The sequence below is a fragment of the Heteronotia binoei genome, chromosome 9, assembly GCF_032191835.1.
Source record: "Heteronotia binoei isolate CCM8104 ecotype False Entrance Well chromosome 9, APGP_CSIRO_Hbin_v1, whole genome shotgun sequence".
Lineage (NCBI taxonomy): Eukaryota > Metazoa > Chordata > Lepidosauria > Squamata > Gekkonidae > Heteronotia > Heteronotia binoei.
In genome coordinates, this window is record NC_083231.1 from 118,078,977 (window position 1) to 118,100,405 (window position 21,429).

Sequence of the window (21,429 nt, forward strand, 5' to 3'; positions counted from 1 at the left end):
GTGCCAGAGCTCATTAACACACATATGCCACACACCCCCAACATCACTCAATTATATCAACACATATGCCACACACCCCCAACATCACTCAATTATATCAACTCAGCATCTGCCTTAAAAGGCTTCTTGAATTGTAACTGTCATCACAAAACCTTATTCCCATCATACTTTTAAAATTGCTTTCTCCACAGCGGCATGAGAAAGATTTCCATCTGTCTGCTTCATATGTTTTGGTTATTTTCCCTTTTTTTTTTTGTGCGTGTGTGTGTGTGTGGGGGGGGGGATATGAGAAAGTTTGCCAAATCAGCAAAATTCTCAAAGAGGGGTTTGAACAATGGAGCCCAGAAGCAGAATTGTGTCTTGGGTGGGATTATGGGACTGCCCTTGTGCCGAACCCGGAAGTTGCAGTTAGTGCAGAATGCCGCGGCCCGGTTGTTATTGGGGCTCCCAAGATGGGAGCACATTCGGCCAGGGCTCCGGACTGTGCACTGGCTGCCAATAATATACCGAGTTCAGTACAAGGTGCTGGTTATTACCTTTAAAGCCCTATATGGCCTAGGACCTGCCTACCTTAGGGACCGTCTCTCCCCACATGTTCCCCAGAGAGTACTGAGATCCGGATCTCAAAATCTGCTTGTTATCCCCGGGCCAAAGGATGCCCACCTGCAATCCACCAGGGACAGGGCCTTCTCCGTAACGGCTCCTTTCTGGTGGAACCAACTGCCGGAAGAGGCGAGAGCCCTGCGGGACTTTGGTCAGTTCCGCAGGGCCTGTAAGACAGCCCTCTTCCGGCTGGCTTATAATTAACTGGCATTGGAAGCTGAGTGTAGTTCTGATAGACCGCCATTATATGTTTTATTATTCTACTGCTTTAACTGTGCAAGATGTTTTAAATTCAAATTATGTTAGATTTTTGTGCATTGTGAGCCGCCCTGAGCCACTTCGGTGGGAAGGGCGGGATAGAAATAAACCTGAACTTGAATTATACCAATATGAACTACCCAATATTGTTTAAACTGCACTTTTAACACTCCATTCTTTGTTGCTCATCTCCCGCAATTGTGCCGCTACCCAGCCAAACACGTTTCCCATTTTACGGACGAGGAGTTCAGAGAGAGAAAGACAATCCCCTCTAGTGACAGGGTGCATTAGCTAGATTCAGGTGGGTAGCTGAAGGAGCAGAACAAAGTTTGAGTCGGGTAGCATATTTAAGTTTTATTCAAAGCATATGCTCTCATGTGCAAGTATACTTCTTCAGATGCATTAGCATCTTCAGTAGTTAACTGAACTTACAGTCTTTTCAGAGAATTTTTAAAAAAAAAAAAAATATTGCAATATCATTTATTATCCCACTCATCTTAGCTGTAATTACTAACTGCTATATAGACTTAATTGTTCTATATGAACCAGGTTGTCATTAAGTCCAGTAGCATCAGAGACCACTACAACCTTTCAAGAGTCAAAGTTCCCTTTGTTTTAACTGTAATCTTTTGGCGGTTCCTTAATGGACTTTCTATTCCTTCCTCTCTATCTTAATGGGATCACCTGTCCTTTCTGTAACATCGACTTAATTGTTTGTCTCTTCTGCAATAAAGAATAATTAAACAGTTGAAGTACATTGCCTCAATCTACTGGATTTTTGAAAAAAAGCAAATAAATGGCTCCTTCTAATGTAACTTTACGCATAAGACAATCACTGTAAGGTTCATTTAACCATGCCCTGGGCATATTATAATTTCTAAGAATGCTGAACAGGGTCCGTAAAGAAATGCTTTAAGTGAACAAAGAACCTGTTCTAAAAGAGTCAACTGTGTTCCCCACCAAACTTGGATAAGACCCAAGAATCAGGAACCTCCCTTTTACCATTTGGGTTCTCAAACCACGGCACCTTACAGTACAGAATCAAATATTTTATGGTGCAAATAGCTCAGTTTTTCTGACCGGCTATGCCGGAGCAACGGAAACCATTCCCAGAAGGGCAGTTCTACCACCGTATAGCCAATCCGACGGAGCTGCCTTCGTTTCAAATGGTGGAGTCCCAGGAGGTGTTTCGAGTGATAGCTATATTGGTTCCTATTGGACACCTGAACAGCTAATTTCGTGCCCCCGAGACGCTGCCCTTTTGGCTGAGGCTCCAGACCTTCACAAGAGGTCTTTGATTTTGTCAACGCATTCAAGAGGGAACCAGTAAGAGGAACTCCATCAGAAAATGCAAAATGAGCCCAACTGGATAGAGATTGTTCCTCCTGTATTGGTGTTTCCTGGATACCCGTTTCATCCTTGCTTCCGCCGTTCGCCACCAGGGATGGGTTCTGAGACCTCCCCTTCAACAGCTGACGCATTAAGTCTTCTGTGAGGGAGACTCCATTCTCTTTTAATTCCGATTTGACCGCTGCAGCTTCTGAATGAAAAGGCAGCGGCTTTCGGTCTGGGTCTAACTGAATCTCCAAATCGGCTGATCGGGTGTGAGGTAAGATCATGTGGTATTTGATGTACTGGGGACCGCCCAACATGTCTTCCAGAAGAGCGTGTGCTTCCTTGGCTTCCGGCTTTGTGGAGATGTCCTTCCTGACAGAATCCCACAACATCTCAGTCACCTCCTGCTTCAGTTGCAGCGCGAGGCGATTGCCCGCGTAGTCGGGGCATTCAATCTCCACCGTGCCATCGAGGGTGAACAAGTCCTTCTTGAGGTCAAGCTTACCGTCTCCGGTTCGTTTGATAAACTTGGGACTCAGAGCGCAATCGATCAAATCTTTCGGGAACCGCTCGGCAAACGCCAGGGCTAGCAAGGAGGTGAGCAGATGCTCGGGGAATTTTTGAAACTCGTGCATCTTTCTGCGCAACTGCTCTTCGAGGCAGGCGTAAAATTCCTCTCCGTTGGGCGGTTCGTAGTTCAGGCATCCAAACGACCACAAGAGCTTGGCAACATCTTTGCTGCGGCAATAAGCCGCCCTGGAAGGCACCGAAGAGGCGACGGCATCCATAATCCATTCGTTACGGTAATGCAAAGCCGAGCAAGCCAGGGCTATGTGCATGACTCCTTGAGTGCCTATGGAAGGGATCCGCGGAGGAACAAGAATCCCAAGCTGCCTCAGAAATTCAGGATGATCGACGTGAGTGTAACGGTACATCTTGAGCACGTTCACCAAGGCATAATCGCTCATCTCTGCCATCCGGGCAGAGATTTTATCTCCAATCTTCCGCATCGTATGTTCTGAAAGACCATGACTGGACTTGAAGAACCCTAAACAAACGGCGCCCACTTCCTCCAGGTTTAAAGCGTTCAAGTACTTCAAGACCAAGGTGTCGAGTTTCTTCATTAAATCCTCTGGGGCTTTGCGGCCCTCCCCTATGATATAGACTAACTGAACGAGCTGGGGCAAGCTGAGTTCCCGCCAGTGCAGATTAACATAGCTCAACGCGATCTCCAGATACCGAGGGACGCTGCGCCCCATGCAACGCCACAGGTCGGCCACCAGCAGGAGGTGATCCAGGCCCACGTCCCAGGCCCGACGGCAGCATTCCGCTTCGTATATCTTCAGCATGGAATGGTTCGGCGGAATGGCCAAGCGAACAAACGCCTTCAAAACCATAAGCAGCTCAGGAAGATCAAAGAGCTGGACGCTTTCAACGGCGCAGTGGCACAACGTGGCGAAGCGGGCGTCGGATTTCAGGCTTTCGCGTCGTCCTGCCGGCAAGCCGCTCAACCGAAAGAAATGCTCGGCAATAACGTGGGGTTTCAGGCTGCTTTTGAGCATAGCGACGTTCTGCAGGATCAGGCTACCTTCCTCTGCAGAAAGCGGCTGCGGGAGCTTGTATCGATCGTAACTCAGCACTTCATATTCGGGCCTTTGCTTCTGGAACGCCCTGGGATCTTCCTTAGGATCTTGAGCTTCGATATCAGCCACTTCCCTGTCACCTTCTGCAGGATCCGGCTTCCTCGGCTGCGTCGTGTTGGCCTGGGGGGGCAGAAACGTGCCGCTTTCCAAATCCAGCAGTGCGTTCTTTGCGCTGGAGAGCCTCCGTGAGCACGTGATGCTGCAGGTATTCTGGACCTGACTGGCACCAATTCTAGCGTAATCGCTTTCAGGCAAGCTGCCGTCCAAGCCGCAAGCCGAGTCCTCATCGGATACGTGTTTGGCCCCAGCATAGGCTGATGGACAAAAAGACACTTTGTATTGTGGAGGTTTCCATAGTCTGAACTTGACGGCAGGTTTAGAACTCCTCTCTGCCTTCTGGAAGCTTCGGTCCTCTTCCGCTTTCCCAACGAATACCGTCTCGCCTGGCACCTTTGCTGTCGTGCAAAACGCAGCCATCCTGCATGACCGACCCGAAAATCTTCGGCATATTATCCTTGTAGGCATGCTCGCAACTACCCGGTCAGAATGGGTCCCCAGTACTGAAAAAAGGGCAGATGAAGAATGAGTGGCGTTTATCTGTCATGATGAGTTTCTCTTTCTCTTTTGTTAAAAAAACCTTTTAACGTCACAGCAAGACATATTCTAAAACGCAACATTTACTCAAAGCTTCGCACAGATTGCAGCTCAGTGACCGAATGCCTGGTGTGCAGGCAGGAGGTCCCAGGTTCTATCCCCACCATCTCTAGCTCAAAAATAAAGCACGGTAAGCAACTGATGGGCAAAGAATTCTGCTGGAGATTCTGGAGTGCGGTTGCCAATCAAAGTCGGCCATACAGACCTTGGTCTGATGCCATAAAAGGCCGTTTCACCTGTTCGTGTGCAAGGAGGTAGAAAACTCAACGGCTAAGTCCTTCCCTTCCTTTGTGCAAGCCATCCTCCGTTCAGCCAAACCATAGAGGAATGCAAGGTGCATTGCTATGTGAGATCAGACACTCATTACAATGGGCACGTCTTACAAAACTAGTAACGCGCTGTACAGAAAGAATGCATGTGTATGCAGAGTCCGTGATTCAATAAAGAACATTAAAGAAGAGCCCTGCTGGATCAGACCGGTAGTCCATCAAGTCCAGCCTCCTGACTCACACTGGGGTCAACCAGTTCCTCTGCAGCAAGGATGTCAAACATGCAGCCTGGAGGCCGAATCGGGCCCCCGGAGGGCTCCTATCAGGCCCCCGAGCAACTGGCTCTTGTCTGCGTCCTTCTCCCTCCCTCTTGCTTCCTTCTGCATCTCAGCTTGCTTTGCAAGACTTGCTCAATCGCACAGGAGCTACAAAGCAAAACCTCTGTTTTCTCCATTGGTTGAGGCTCCTCCCCCTCCTGCTCCCCTGGGAAGGGAGGGAAAGAGGCAGAGCTTCCTTTGTCCAGTTCCCCGGATCCCATGGGAGAGATACAAAGAAAGCACCTTTAAGACCAACAAGTGCTAACGTTTTAAGCATGTTTTAAATTTCTTTTTTAAAAAACCTTTTACTCATGTTTGTCTGTGTCCTTTAAAAGTTTATATCTCTGCTACCTAATCTTAAATAGGTACACACATGGCCCAGCCCAACATAGCCGGCCCAGCAAGGTCTCATTTATGTCAGATCCGGCCCTCATAACAAATGAGTTCGACACCCCAGCTCTGGAGGGCCAAAAATGGGGCTTAGAGCCCGAGGCCTTCCCTGATGTTCCCTCCTGGCAATTCAGTAGTTTTTGCAAGCTATGGTGGGTGCAGGAAAGGAGTTCGATGGTGAATGTAAGAAGAGCCCTGTTGGATCAGACCAGTGGTCCAGCAACACAGCACAGAGGCTAAGGCAGGGAGGGGGGGGTCAAACTGTGGCTCTTTCATGCATATTATGTGGCTCTCAAAATCCCCACTGCTCCGTTGGGTCAGCTTGGAGAAGGCATTTCTTTCTTTAAACCATGTCGCCAAGCCAAGCCAGCCAGAAGCTTGGAGAATGCATTTGAAGTTGAAGTTAAAAACCTAAGAACATAAGAGAAGCCATGTTGGATCAGGCCAATGGCCCATCCAGTCCAACACTCTGTGTCAAATAAGAACATAAGAGAAGCCATGTTGGATCAGGCCAGTGGCCCTTCCAGTCCAACACTCTGTGTCTCATAAGAACATAAGAGAAGCCATGTTGGATCAGGCCAATGGCCCATCCAGTCCAACACCCTGTGTCACATAAGAACATAAGAGAAGCCATGTTGGATCAGGCCAGTGGCCCATTCAGTCCAACACTCTGTGTCTCATAAGAACATAAGAGAAGCCCTGTTGGATCAGGCCAATGGCCCATCCAGTCCAACACTCTGTGACACAGTGGCCAAAAAAATTACATATATATATATAATATATAAGAGAAGCCATGTTGGATCAGGCCAATGGCCCATCCAGTCCAGCACTCTGTGTCATATAAGAACATAAGAGAAGCCATGTTGGATCAGGCCAATGACCCATCCAGTCCAACACTCTGTGTCAAATAAGAATATAAGAGAAGCCATGTTGCATCAGGCCAATGTCCCATCCAGTCCAACACTCTGTGACACAGTGGCCAAAAAAATTATATATATACACACACACACACACACATATATATACACACTGTGGCTAATAGCCACTGATGGACCTCTGCTCCATATTTTTATCTAACCCCCTCTTGAAGCTGTCTATGCTTGTAGCTGCCACCTCCTCCTGTGGCAGTGAATTCCGCATGTTAATCACCTTTTGGGTAAAGAAGCACTTCCTTTTATCTGTTTTAACCCGTGTGCTCAGCAATTTCATTGAATGCAATGTATTGTGAGAAAGGGAGAAAAGGTCTTCTTTCTCAACTTTCTCCATCCCATGCATTATCTTGTAAATCTCTATCATGTCACCCCGCAGTCGACCTTTCTCCAAGCTAAAGGGCCCCAAGCGTTTTAACCTTTTCATAGGGAAAGTGTTCCAGCCCTTTAATCATTCTAGTTGCCCTTTTCTGGACTTTCTCCAATGCTATAATATCCTTTTTGAGGTGCGGCGGTCAGAACTGCACACAGTACTCCAAATGAGACCGCGCCATCGATTTATACAGGGGCATTATGATACTGGCTGATTTGTTCTCAATCCCCTTCCTAATAATTCCCAGCATGGCGTTGGCCTTTTTTATAGCAATCGCAATCTCAAAGTTGCTTTATTTGCAAAATTTATTGCAATCTCAAAGTTGCTTTATTTCCACCCACCCCCTCCCCTCCCCCCCACCTATTTGCCTCCCTCGTAGTTCTCAAACATCTGACATTTATTCTATGTGGCTCTTACATTAAGCAAGTGTGGCCCCCCCTGGGCTAAGGCCTTCCCCAGATGTTGACTTCTGCCTCTGAGATTCAGCGGCTGACTGCCTCCGAATGGTGCGGTTCCCCTCAGTCACTGGGGCCAGTAGCCATCAACAGACTTATCCTCCGTGAATCTAATTTCCTTTTAAACCTGTTATATTCCTGCAGCCATCACTGTGTCCTCAGGCAGTGAATAATTGTTAAAAGTTTGTGCAAATCTGTCATACGAGCTGGGAAAGGGAAGGGGGTAGAGTGTAATTCCTTCTAATGGCAGAAGGCCTAATTGAAGTCCCCACCCCGCAATGAGATTCCCCAAGGGTATTAGGGCCTCCGTTGGATCCAACCTTTGTCACAACGTGAAACTCCCCGACGTGATCAGCTCCCCACTTTCATGGAAGGCTGAGTCAACCTCGAGCTGGTTACCTGAACCCAGCTTCCACCAGGATCAAACTCAGGTCGTGAGCAGAGCTTAGGACTGCAGTACTGCAGCTTTACCACTCTGCGCCACTGTGGCGCTTAAGAGGAAACACTCCCTCCTCTCCCAATTATGTTTTAAAGGCCAGGTAATGAGGTCCTGATGGCAGAAGGATCTCTGTATTTTTCAACCAGCCCCCTGGGAACAGCCCCCACTTCCCAGAAGGGAAGCCGTTAGTGATACTCTTTTGCATTTCCTCCAGCTCCCCAGGAAGAGTCCTTCGTTATCTCAAAATAAGTCAGGCCTGCAGACATGGCTCAGTGGCAAAGCATTTCCTTAGCATGCAGAAGGGCTAAGCTTCCATCCCCATCACCTCTGCTTAAATGGATCAAGATGGTGTGAAAGACCTCTTTCTGGGACCCTGGAGAGCTGATGCCAGCCAGAGAAGATAATACTGACCTTGTCAGATCAAAGTGCTATGGAGGGATGGTGGCTCGATGGTAGAGCATCTGCTTGGCAAGCAGGAGGTCCCAGGTTCAATCCCCGGCATCTCCAACTAAAAAGGGTCCAGGCAAGCAGGCGTGAAAAACCTCAGCTGGAGACCCTGGAGAGCCGCTGCCAGTCTGAGTAGACAAGACTCACTTTGATGCACCGAGGGTCTGATTCAGTAGAAGGCAGCTTCATATGTTCACCATTTCACTTTATGAAATAGCCTAAAAGGTGGCAACAATATATGAAGCAATGCAATTAAGTTCCATGGTGGTCCTTAAAGCAGCCCAAACAACTCACTTCAGCCTGAGCTTGTCAGAACTTGAGCACTAATCAGGGTTAGCCACAGTCAGTAGTTGGATGGGCACCCGCCAAGGAAGACTGGGGTTGCTACCTGGGTGTGCTGTGGCTCAGTGGAAGAGCCTCTGCTTTGCATGCAGAAGTTCCCCGGTTCAATCCCCGGCATCTCCAGCCAAAAGGACCAGGCAGCAGGTGATGGGAAACATCTTAGCATGAGACCCTGGAGACTAATGGAGAAGGGCTGTGGCTCAGTGGAAGAACCTCTGCTTTCCATGCAGAAGGCCCCTGGTTCAATCCCTGGCATCTCCAGTTAAAAAGGACCAGAAACAGGTAATGTGGAAGACCTCTGGCCTGTGACCCTGGAGAGCTGCTGCCAGTCTGAGTAGACAAGACTGACCCTGGGGGACGATGGTCTATGGCAGTTTTGTGTGTATTCAAGCACCTCTGCTCATCTCTTGCCTTGACCACCATGTGGGTGGAGTTGCCACGAGTCAGTTCCAACTCGATGGCACATTATTCATTCAATGGTCCTGAAAGCCTCCTCAAAGCTGCTGAAATTTGCAAAGGTTCCACATGCTTTTAGTCCCTTAACCACGATGCTGCAGCATTTAACCCTACAGTCTAAAGTCCCCACAGATGTCAACAGTGGATCTCTCCACTGCTCTTTTTAAAAAAAATAAAAATAAAAAATCAAGACACTGTCTTGCTTATAAGCTTGAACCTTGCTTTACTACAGACTACTATGAGCACAGAAAAGTTCTTGTCTTGAGTAAAGGAAGGTACTGATCCCTAGGACTCTGAGCAGACAGATGAAACACTGCAGAGGTATTGGCAGCTAGGTGGTTTTCAGAGACTAGGGACAGCGCAACACACAAAGATTATGGACAGCACTAGAAAGGTTCAAGTTTTTAAACAGGTTTATGAATAAGCATAGGTCAACAAAGTGCCTTCAAAAATTTTAAGAAAGATTTTGGATTGTTATAAGCAATTGTAGAATGATGAATTAAAGCTGTAGAAATCCCGCCACCACAAATGATTGGATAAGAACAGAAGAGAAGCCATGTTGGATCAGGCCAATGGCCCATCCAGTCCAACACTCTGTGTCACACAGTGGCCAAAAAAAATTATATATATATATACACACACACATATACACACTGTGGCTGGACCTCTGCTCCATATTTTTATCTAACCCCCTCTTGAAGCTGTCAATGATTGTAGCTGCAACCACCTCCTGTGGCAGTGAATTCCACATGTTAATCACCCTTTGGGTGAAGATCTACTTCCTTTTATCAGTTTAAACCTGACTGCTCAGCAATTTCATCGAATGCCCATGAGTTCTTGTATTGTGAGAAAGGGAGAAAAGGACTTCTTTCTCTACTTTCTCCATCCCATGCATTATCTTGTAAACCTCTATCATGTCACCTCGCAGCCAACGTTTCTCCAAGCTAAAGAGCCCCAAGCGTTTTAACCTTTCTCCATAGGGAAAGTGTTCCAGCCCTTTAATCATTCTAGTTGCCCTTTTCTGGACATTTCCAATGCTATAATATCCTTTTTGAGGTGCGGCGACCAGAACTGCACACAGTATTCCAAATGAGACCGCACCATCAATTTATACAGGGGTATTATAATACTGGCTGATTTGTTCTCAATCCCCTTCCTAATAATTCCCAGCATGGCGTTGGCCTTTTTTATTGCAATCGCACACTGTCTTGACATTTTCAGTGAGTTATCTACCATGACCCCAAGATCTCTCTCTTGGTCAGTCTCTGCCAGTTCACACCCCATCAACTTGTATTTGTTGCTGGGATTCTTGGCCCCAATGTGCATTGCTTTGCACTTGGCCAAGTTGAACCTCATCTGCCACGCTGACGCCCACTCACCCAGCCTCAACAGATCCCTTTGGAGTGCCTCACAATCCTCTCTGGTTCTCACCACCCTGAACAATTTAGTGTCATCTGCAAACTTGGCCACTTCACTGCTCACTCCCAACTCCAAATCATTTATGAACAAGTTAAAGAGCATGGGACCCAGTACCGAGCCCTGCGGCACCCCACTGCTTACTGTCCTCCACTGCGAAGGCTACCCATTTATACTCACTCTCTGCTTCGGTAATTAGCCAGTTTTTGATCCACAAGAGGACCTGTCCTTTTACTCCATGACTCTCAAGCTTACTAAGGAGCCTTTGATGAGGAACGTTATCAAAAGCTTTTTGGAAGTCAAGGTAAACAACATCTATTTGGTTTCCTTTGTCCACATGTTTGTTCACCCCCTCAAAGAAATGTAACAGGTTAGTGAGGCAAGATCTTCCCTTACAGAACCCATGCTGAGTCTTCCTCAATAACCCGTGTTCATCAATGTGCCAACTCATTCTGTCCTTGATAATGCTTTCTACCAACTTTCCCGGTATTGAAGTCAGACTGACTGGCCTGTAATTTCCCGGATCTCCTCTGGAACCCTTTTTAAAGATGGGGGTGCAATTTGCTACCCCATTACTTCATTCAGCTAATCACAGTGATTATAAACATATGGAGCAGAGGTCCATCAATGGCTATCAGCACAAGTTACAGATGGAACATTCTTTCTGGGGCAGTGATGCTCTGCATTCTTGGTGCTTGCGGGGGCAACAGTGGGAGGGCTTCTGGAGTTCTGGACCTGCTGGTGGACCTCCTCATGGCCCCTGGGTTTTGGCCACTGTGTGACACAGAGTGTTGGACTGGATGGGCCACTGGTCTGATCCAACATGGCTTCTCTTACGTTCTTATATCTGGGGAAGTAATGCCCTGTCTTCTTGGTGCTTGGGGGGCAACAGTGGGAGGGCTTCTGGAGTTCTGGCTCTGCTGGTGGACCTCCTCATGGCCCCTGGGTTTTGGCTACTGTGTGACACAAAGTGTTGGACTGGATGGGCGATTGCCCTGATCCAACATGGCTTCTCTTATACCCTTGTTCATGGGACAGAGAGAAACAGCCAACATTACCATTGCCAGTAATACACATGATCCAATCCCCTTGGTAAGACACTATGGGCACAAATTACTTCCCCTTGACTTTGACATCCAATCACACCTACTCTTAAAACATCTTCGTTCCCTTTAAAACATCTGTTTCTTTCCGTCGGACAATCCCCCTTTGTGAGACACACCATATGGAAGTGTAAGGTGGAACACAAATGGATCAAAGCCTTTGTCAACTTGGCTTGGGATCAGGTGCTGAAGAAACTAAAAAAAAGGGTGAAAACTGGAGATGATTTGCAAAGCGCCTGCCTGGTCTGAAAGAGTCTGCCGCTGCCACCTAGTGTTACATATAATCACTACAGAGCGGGTGACCTGAGCGTTTCCGAGCTTAGATTGAAGGTTTGCTCGATTTGCTAATTTTACTATCCTGTCATTGGATCTTATATTTGTACCATTTTACATTCTAAACCACTGCCTACCAGCTATGTGTGGCTCTGCTCACTGTGCCAGATCCCTCATCGGATGAAGTGTGCCTAGAGCACACGAAAGCTGACGTTCTGAATAAAACTAAGTTGGTCTTAAAGGTGCCACTTGACTGCTATTTTGTTCTAGAGCTCTTTTACGTTATTGATTGCTGGAAGGTTAAAACGCTTGGGGCTCTTTAGCTTGGAGAAACGTCGACTGCGGGGTGACATGATAGAGGTTTACAAGATGATGCATGGGATGGAGAAGGTAGAGAAAGAAGTCCTTTTCTCCCATTCTCACTATACAAGAACTCGTGGGCATTCAATGAAATTGCTGAGCAGTTAGGTTAGAACGGATAAAAGGAAGTCTTTCTTCACCCAAAGGGTGATTAACATGTGGAATTCACTGCTACAGGAGGTGGTGGCGGCTACAAGCATAGCCAGCTTCCAGAGGGGGTTAGATAAAAATATGGAGCAGAGGTTCATCAGTGGCTATTAGCCACAGTGTACATATATGTGTGTGTGTGTGTATATATATATATATATATAATTTTTTTTTGCCACTGTGTGACACAGTGCTGGACTAGATGGGCCATTGGCCTGATCCAACATGGCTTCTCTTATGTTCTTATGAAAGCATATCAACATTAAGCACTGGTAAAACGTCGGCAGACTTAAGAACCAATCTCCCCCTTTCGCGTAGTAGTGCATGCATTGGATGGAAATAATTCCGCAAATCATCCTTTTGAGGGCTGTTATGTATGGTGAAATATACAGGAAAGCAGTACAAAAGAGGAAAACAGCAAAGATACTCTGGAATATTGTGGCAAGTCAAAGCATGTAGTATAGAGCAAGGGTGTTGAACTCATTTGTTATGACGGCCAGATCAGACCTAAATGAGAACTTGTTGGGACGAGCCATGTTGGGCCAGGCCGTGTGTGTACCTATTTAAGATTACACAGCAGAAATATAAAGGACATAGACAAACACAATTAAAGATATGTTTAAAAAAAACCCCTTAAAATAAAACATGCTTAAAATATTAGCACTCCTTGGTCTTAAAGGTGCTTGCTTTGTATTTCTCCTGTGGGGTCCAGGGAAATGGCAAAGGAATGTCTGGCTCTTTCCTTCCTTTCCCAGGGGACCAGTAGCAGAGCATCTTTCTGGCATGCCCAAGGTCTTGTCCCTGGCACCCCCAACTAAAAGGGTCAAGTAGAAATGGTCATGTGAAGGTCTTGTCCCTGGCACCTCCAGCTAAAAGGGTCAGGTAGAAATGGTCACGTGAAGGTCTTGTCCCTGGCACCTCTAGCTAGAAGGGTCAGGTAGAAATGGTCACGTGAAGGTCTTGTCCCTGGCACCCCCAACTAAAAGGGTCATGTAGAAATGGTCATGTGAAGGTCTTGTCCCTGGCACCTCCAGCTAAAAGGGTCAGGTAGAAATGGTCATGTGAAGGTCTTGTCCCTGGCACCTCCAGCTAAAAGGATCAAGTAGTATTCTCACAATTTGTATTGCTTAATCTCACAATTTAAAAAAAAATTAAAATTAAAAACCTGTAAATTAAAAATGTCAATTGTTTCAACTTTTATTTCTCCTACAATTCTCTGTTTTTTTTTAAATTTTGGGGGGAGGGGGAGGCACTAATGGGCAGCTCGCCTAGGGCATCAAAAACCCTAGCACGGGCCCTTTTGTGCGCTGTGCCTCACAACTATTACAAAGCCTGTATTGCGCTCCTCTGGAAAGCTGAGGCCAGAACAGCTCACCTACGGGCTGTCTGGTGGGCGCCTATTCAGAAAACGACGGCACTTCAGCTTCTTCGCTTCTGACGCAGGCCTGCATCCAAGCCCCCGCGCTGCTCCTGGGGGGGAGGGTGCAATGCTGCGACACGCCGTCCGCAGGCAGCGAAAAGCAGTGGCCTGCGCCAAAACCCACTGCGACTCAACTTAAGATCCTCACGTGGCACAGAGAGGGCTGCTCTCTGGAAGGGGGGGCGGGGTGGTTCACAAATCTCGCAATGATCGCTCGCAGCATGTGGATGCGATTCTACAGCATAAGCGGGGCTCGCCGACCGAGGACGGAGAGAGCTGCATCAGCCTTCAGTAATGGGCCTGGCCCCACGTTGCAGCGATGCAGCCTTTCCCATCGTCATACTGCGAAAACCCCCAGAGATACATCCCATGCACAGAACCGTGTATCGGGGCTTTTTTTTTTTTTTTTTTTGAGCAGGAACCCACAGGAACACAGTTCTGGCCTGCTTGGTGTCAGGGGGTGATGATGGTATTGGATTTATATGCCACCCTCCACGCCGAATCTCACAATCTCCTTTATCTTCCTCCCCCACAACAGGCACCCTGTGAGACAGCCTTTTCAAGGACAACTCCGCGAGAGCTACGGCTGACCCAAGGCCATTCCAGCAGCTGCAAGTAGAGGAGTGGGGAATCAAACCCGGTTCTCCCAGATAAGAGTCCGCACACTTCACCACTATACCCAACTGGCTCTGGGGTGGGGCTGAGAGAGCTCTCACAGCAGCTTCCCTTTCAAGGACAACTCCTACCAGAGCTACGGCTGACCCAAGGCCATTCCAGCAGCTGCAAGTGGAGGAGTGGGGAATCAAACCCGGTTCTCCCAGATAAGAGTCCGCACACTTCACCACTATACCCAACTGGCTCTGGGGTGGGGCTGAGAGAGCTCTCACAGCAGCTTCCCTTTCAAGGACAACTCCTACCAGAGCTACGGCTGACCCAAGGCCATTCCAGCAGCTGCAAGTGGAGGAGTGGGGAATCAAACCCGGTTCTCCCAGATAAGAGTCCGCACACTTCACCACTACACCACACTGGCTCTGGGTGGGGCTGAGAGAGCTCTCACAGCAGCTTCCCTTTCAAGGACAACTCCTACCAGAGCTATGGCTGACCCAAGGCCATTCCAGCAGGTGCAAGTGGAGGAATGGGGAATCAAACCCGCTTCTCCCAGATAAGAGTCCGCGCACTTCACCACTACGCCAAACTGGCTCTGGGGTACGGCTTAGTATGCAGATGAGTTCCTGCTGGGCTTTTTCTGCAAAAAAAACGCCAGCCATGCATGTTTGCATGCAGCCGCTCCTTTTAAACAGCAGTGCTGATCTGAAGTAGCAGTTCCAGCTTTGCTACTGGCCACACCCTTTGGCTTCCTGCACATAAAGCATTCCAAGGGAAAAAACAGCAGAATGAGCTCCATTCTTTGGAGGCAGGCCGCTTTCTTTGGCTGAACCCTGCCCCTCGCTTAGAACCGGCCTGTGCTGGCCCCAGGGAGCACACATCTGTCCGGAGAGTACGAGAAGCGGATCTGATTTGCAGAGGAGGGCGGAGAATAGGTTCATGTGCAACGCGAGTAGTAAAAATAGCTGCAGTTTGCCATTTGCCAAACAGCTCCCATGGCAGCCATCAGATGTGATATTTCAACTCCATATTCCCTCATTGCCCTAAGCCTGGGGGAGAGGTCTGTGTCTTCTCTCTTCTTTACATGCACTACCTAGTTTATACACGTCTTAGAGTGGTTCCTCAGTGGAACAGGCTTCCTCCTCAGGAGGTGGTGGGCTCTCCTTCCTTGGAGGTTTTTCAACAGCGGCTAGAGGGCCGTCTGACAGCAATGAAGATCCTGTGAATTTAGGGGGAGGGGTTTGTGAGTTTCCTGCATTGTGCAGGGGGTAGGACTAGATGACCCTGGAGGTCCCTTCCAACTCTAGGATTCTATTAGGAAGAAATTCCTGACCGTTAGAGCGGTTCCTCAGTGGAACAGGCTTCCTCCTCAGGAGGTGGTGGTCTCTCCTTCCTTGGAGGTTTTTAAACAGAGGCTAGATGGCCGTCCGACAGCAATGGGGATCCTGTGAATTTAGGGGGAGGGATTTGTGAGTTTCCTGCATTGTGCAGGGGGTTGGTCTAGGTGACCCTGGAGGCCCCTTCCAACTCTAGGATTCTATGATTTATTAAAACCATTAAAAACAAAAAGGTAGTCCCCTGGGCAAGCACCAGTCGTTTTCGACTCTGGGGTGACAACATTTTCATGGCAGACTTTTTTAATGAGATGGTTTGCCACTGCCTTCCCCAGTCATCTACACTTTCCCCCCAGCAAGCTGGGTACTCATTTGACCGACCTCGGAAGGATGGAAGGCTGAGTCGACCTTGAGCCAGCTACCTGAATCCAGCTTTCGCTGGGATCGAACTCAGGATGTGAGCAGAGGGCTCCGACTGCAGTACTGCAGCTTTACCACTCTGCGCCACGGGGCTCTTATTAAAACCACTGGGGGGCGTTAACTGGCTTTGCAGCAGTAACGAACCATCTGCGTATCGTTTCAGATTATATCTGAAGGTCGCGTTGTTACGATTCACCCCACATTTTTTTTTTTTGCATTTCACAGCCACCGCGATCCTGCTCTTTTTCTTTTAGTGCTTGCCGCCCCAAAACCCTGACCACTGAGAACGCCTTGCCCTGGATCTAAGTGTACTCTGTAAAAGCTTATGATGCATGAAAATTTTAATATGGGAGTGTCATGGTTACAACTCTCCACTAGGACCTGGGATACAAAGGTCCAAAGCCTCATTCTGCCATGGAAGACAGAGAGGTGCCTTGAGCCAGTCATACAGTCTCAACATAGCTTACCCCACAGGTGCCCTGACCTGGAGAGACCAGACTAGCCCAATCTTGTCACATCTCCGAAGCTAAGGAGGGTCATACCTACCAGGAATACCAGGGTCTTGACAGAGAGGCAGGCAATGACAAAAACACCTCTGAAACATTTCTTGCCTTGAAAACAAGTCTAGCTTGCCACCTACTGGTAAAGATAAAGGTAGTCTCCTGTGCAAGCACCAGTCGCGAGAGCCAGTTTGGTGTAGTGGTTAAATGTGCGGACTCTTATCTGGGAGAACCGGGTTTGATTCCCCACTCCTCCACTTGCACCTGCTGGAATGGCCTTGGGTCAGCCGTAGCTCTGGCAGAGGTTGTCCTTGAAAGGGCAGCTGCTGTGAGAGCTCTCTCAGCCTCGTCCACCTCACAGGGTGTCTGTTGTGGGGGAGGAAGGGAAGGTGATTGTAAGAAAGCCAGTTTGGCGTAGTGGTTAAGTGCACAGACTCTTATCTGGGAGAACCGGGTTTGATTCCCCACTCCGCCACTTGCAGCTGTTGGAATGGTCTTGGGTCAGCCATAGCTCTGGCAGAAGTTGTCCTTGAAAGGGTAGCTACTGTGAGAGCCCTCTCCAACCCCACCCACCTCACAGGTTGTCTGTTGTGGGGGGAGAAGGTATGGGGATTGTAAGGCGCTCTGAGTCTCTGATTCAGTGAGAAGGGCGGGGTATAAATCTGCAATTCTTCTTCTTTTTACAGGGTGGTTTGCCATTGCCTTCCCCAGTCATCTACCCTTCCCCCCCCCACAAGCTGGGTACTCCTTTTACCAACCTTGGAAGGCTGGAAGGCTGAGTGAACCTTGAGCCATTAAAAACAAAAAGGTAGTCCCCTGGGCAAGCACCAGTCGTTTTCGACTCTGGGGTGACATTGCTTTCACCACATTTTCATGGCAGACTTTTTTAATGAGGTGGTTTGCCACTGCCTTCCCCAGTCATCTACACTTTCCCCCCAGCAAGCTGGGTACTCATTTGACCGACCTCGGAAGGATGGAAGGCTGAGTCGACCTTGAGCCAGCTACCTGAACCCAGCTTCCACCGGGATCAAACTCAGGTCGTGAGCAGAGAGCTTCGACTGCAGTACTGCAGCTTTACCACTCTGTGGCACCACGGGCGACTTCACCTTATGCACCTAGGGGTGCATAACACTAAAAGAGCTAGAACTTGTGGCTGCCAGTCCATCTTAAGATCTCCTGGCTATACTGCATGCACTGCCATACGATAAATTATTAACTATCTCACAGCTTTGATTAAAGTTCAGCAGCACTTTATCTCAAGTCGGATAAAGGGACTTTTGACTCTCAGCAGCCTACGCCCCGAAACTCTTGTTGGTCTCTGAAGCACTACTGGAGTCGAAACTGCTTTACTGCAAACCAACACAATTAGCCTCTGAAACCACCTTGTGACGTTCCTGGTTCTGAATAATATAATTTTCCCTTCAGTGTTTCACATCGATAGCCACCTTGCCGGACCTTGTCACGGCAGAGGCAGGATACAAATGTTGCAAACAAGTTAAAAAGGCTCCACCAGCCGCAGGAGATGAAAGAAAATAAGGCCAAGGCTGAGAGTGCAAAAATCAGATAAAAATATATTTCAGAGGAAAAGGAAAGGTCCCCTGTGCAAGCACCAGTCGTTTCCGACTCTGGGGTGATGTTGCTTTCACAATGTTTTCATGGCAGACTTTTGACGAGAGTGGTTTGCCCCTGCCTTCCCGAGTCATCTACTCTTTCCCCGCAGCGAGCTGGGTACTCCTTTTACCAACCTCGGAAGGATGGAAGGCTGAGTCAACCTCGAGCCAGTTACCTGAAAACTCAGCTTCCGCCGGGGATTGAACTCGGGTCGTGAGCAGAGCTTAGGACTGCAGTACTGCAGTTTTAACACTCTGCACCACAGGGCTCTTAAGTGTGTGTGTGTGTGTGTGTGTGTATAGGACAAAAGGAGATTGAGGAAGAATCGCACTGCTACAGCACCAACCCTAAATCAGACTTTTCCCTGCAGCCACTGTGGCCGGACCTGCCTGTCCCGCATTGGTCTTGTCAGCCACCAGCGAGCCTGCAGCAGACGTGGACTATTGCACCCTTCTTAGAAGCCATGTTGGATCAGGCCAATGGTCCATCCAGTCCAACACTCTGTATCACACAGTGGCCAATAAATAAATAAATAAATATATACACACACACACACTCTCTCACTCTCACTCACTCTGTGGCTAACAGCCGCTGATGGACCTCTGCTCCCTGTTTTTATCCAATCCCCTCTTGAAGCTGGCTATGCTTGTAGCCGCCGCCGCCTCCTGTGGAGGGGAATTCCACATGTTAATCACCCTTTGGGTGAAGAAGCCTACTCTGAAATTGGAGATGACAGAGCCCAAGAGTATTGAAACCAGGTTCAGCTTTGGATTTGCTTAGCCAGCCTCTCTCTGCTGCAGTCTGGGAATTCACAGCTGGGGAAACATAGAGTTTCCTGCACGGTGCGGATGGAGAAGAGCCGTCAGGTTGTGACTGATTTGCCGTGACCCCCAGAGCTTTGGTTGTAGCCACCAGAGTAGGAAAATTCAGAGAAGGAAGTTGAATTCAGAGTAGACCCATTCAGCATTGCTCTCTGAATGCCCCAAGGCTCCCGTCATTATATCAAGCCCAGAGAAGTCCAAGAGTGCTGGGAAAAATCCCTGTTGGCTCCAGCAGACGACTGAACACACCCTGCAAAGGCCAGGCACGTGACAGGAAGCCAGCTGCCCTGGCACTGGGGCAAACACAGCTGTCAGTGAACGGAGGGGGTGGGGCTTTTATCTAGCAGGAAGGCAGTTCGGGGTGGCTTGGTGTCGGGGGTGTGGCCTAATATGCAAATGAGGCCCTGCTGGGCTTTTTCTGCAAAAAAGCCTCGTGTGAAACAAAGGTGCCACCAGAGGGTGTGGCCTAATATGCAGATAAGTCCCTGCTGGGCTTTTTCTGCTAAAAGGCCTCATGGGAATCAAAGGTGCCATCAGAGCGTGTGGCCTAATTTGCAGATGAGTCCCTGCTGGGCTTTTTCTGCAAAAAGGCCTTGTGTGAATCAAAGGTGCCATCAGAGGGTGTGGCCTAATATGCAGATGAGTCCCTGCTGGGCTTTTTCTGCAAAAAGGCCTTGTGTGAAACAAAGGTGCCATCAGAGGGTGTGGCCTAATATGCAGATAAGTCTCTGCTGGGCTTTTTCTGCAAAAGAGGCCTTGTGTGAATCAAAGGTGCCATCAGAGGGTGTGGCCTAATATGCAGATGAGTCCCTGCTGGGCTTTTTCTGCAAAAAGGCCTTGTGTGAAACAAAGGTGCCATCAGAGGGTGTGGCCTAATATGCAGATAAGTCTCTGCTGGGCTTTTTCTGCAAAAAGGCCTTGTGTGAATCAAAGGTGCCATCAGAGGGTGTGGCCTAATATGCAGATGAGTCCCTGCTGGGCTTTTTCTGCAAAAAGGCCTTGTGTGAAAAGGTGCCATCAGAGGGTGTGGCCTAATATGCAGATAAGTCTCTGCTGGGTTTTTTCTTCCAAAAATTCCTGGGGAGAATATAAAATCACACCCGGCTGTAGCTGGATGGGGCGCCCGGGGATGCATGCACACGGGCTGCAAACGCCTCCGCCTCCCCTGGAGAGTAGCGTTTTCCCGCTGCAGCCGCCCCAGCAGGGAGCTGGTCGTTGCCAAGTGGAGTCGGGGCAGCGCACCCGGCCCGGGGGTTGCACGGCCGACGCATGCGCCTAGGGGCGGAATTCTCCCAGGGAGCTGCTTTGCCCCCGCTGCGGCCAATCCTCCTGGACCTCACAAAACAGAACCTTGCAAGCTCCAGGAGGATTGGCTACACGGGGGGGGCGTGGCCTAACATGCAAAGGAGCTGCTGCCAGCATTCACCCCCGCGTGCGCCCAAGGGGCGTGGCGAGGGGCGGGGCCAGGGGCGTGGCGACCGTCGGTCTCGGGAGAAGTCAAGGGCGTCAGAGGGGGCCTGTTGTGACGTCGCGAATGGGGGCGGGGCCGACCGCTGCGACGCTCCTGAGGGGCTCCGGACACCCCCCCGCCCCCTCCGGGAAGGCCCGCCCAGCGGGCCCCTCTTCCCTCACCGAAGGCCCAGCCGCCCTCACTCACTCACTCACCGGGAGCCGCTCCGTCACACCGCCGTCCTTCCGCCGCCCGGACTCGCCGTCCCTCACAAGCCTCCTCTCTTTTTTTTCCCCTCACGGCGCTGCTTCCGGTCACGCGGCACCGCCCACTTTGGTGTCGTACTTCCGGGGAGGGGAAAAAAAAACACGTCGCGAGGTTACGGAAAGCGGTTGGGGTTGGGCCTCGTGGAAAGCGCGCGGCGGAGCGGTTAGTGATGTGCGCATGCGCCGCTGGCCTGGGCGAAGCCTGGAGCGCCAGGGGGGCGCGCGCTGCTTGGGTTTGCTGCTCGGTGTGCGCATGCGCTTTCCGGCGAGCCCGGTAGTCGAAGGCATCTGTGCGAGTTTTGCTTGGACGAGGGTGTTCTTTTCACACGAGACGGTGCAAACTGGGGTTGGGCTGCGTTCCGGCGCGATGCCTTTAAAACAAACAAACAAACCCCCAAAACAACCAACTTAGAGTTGCCAATTTGGGGGGTGGAGCCAGGAGGCTTTAGGGGAGGAGCCCCCCCCCCAGGAGGCTTTGGGGGGTGGAGCCAGGAGGCTTTGGGGGAGGAGCCAGGAGGCTTTGGGGGTGGAGCCAGGAGGCTTTAGGGGAGGAGCCAGGAGGCTTTGGGGGGTGGAGCCAGGAGGCTTTGGGGAGGAGCCAGGAGGCTTTGGGGGTGGGGCCAGGAGGCTTTGGGGGAGGAGCCAGGAGGCTTTGGGGGTGGAGCCAGGAGGCTTTGGGGGAGGAGCCAGGAGGCTTTGGGGTGGAGCCAGGAGGCTTTGGGGGTGGAGCCAGAAGCAAGGTTGTGTTTTAAACAATTTTATTAATAACATATGGTTACAATATTTAATTTT

At 49.5% G+C, this 21,429-nt stretch overlaps 2 protein-coding genes across 2 annotated transcripts in view; both read right to left on the minus strand.

The window, feature by feature from the left end:
* UBOX5 (U-box domain containing 5) overlaps positions 1-20,712 on the minus strand; it is a 41,018-nt gene extending 20,306 nt beyond the window's left edge. The window contains exon 1 of the mRNA XM_060247196.1: positions 20,587-20,712. The gene's annotated coding sequence lies outside the window, so the exon portion shown is untranslated. The remainder of the gene's footprint in view (positions 1-20,586) is intronic.
* FASTKD5 (FAST kinase domains 5) lies at positions 1,196-20,668 on the minus strand. Its single transcript, XM_060247195.1, has 2 exons — positions 20,587-20,668; positions 1,196-4,399 (listed from the first exon to the last, which is right to left on the minus strand). Exon 2 carries the CDS (start codon positions 4,362-4,364, stop codon positions 1,890-1,892), a length of 2,475 nt encoding a protein of 824 aa, XP_060103178.1. The 5' UTR covers positions 4,365-4,399; positions 20,587-20,668; the 3' UTR covers positions 1,196-1,889.
* Positions 20,713-21,429: the final 717 nt, after the last annotated feature.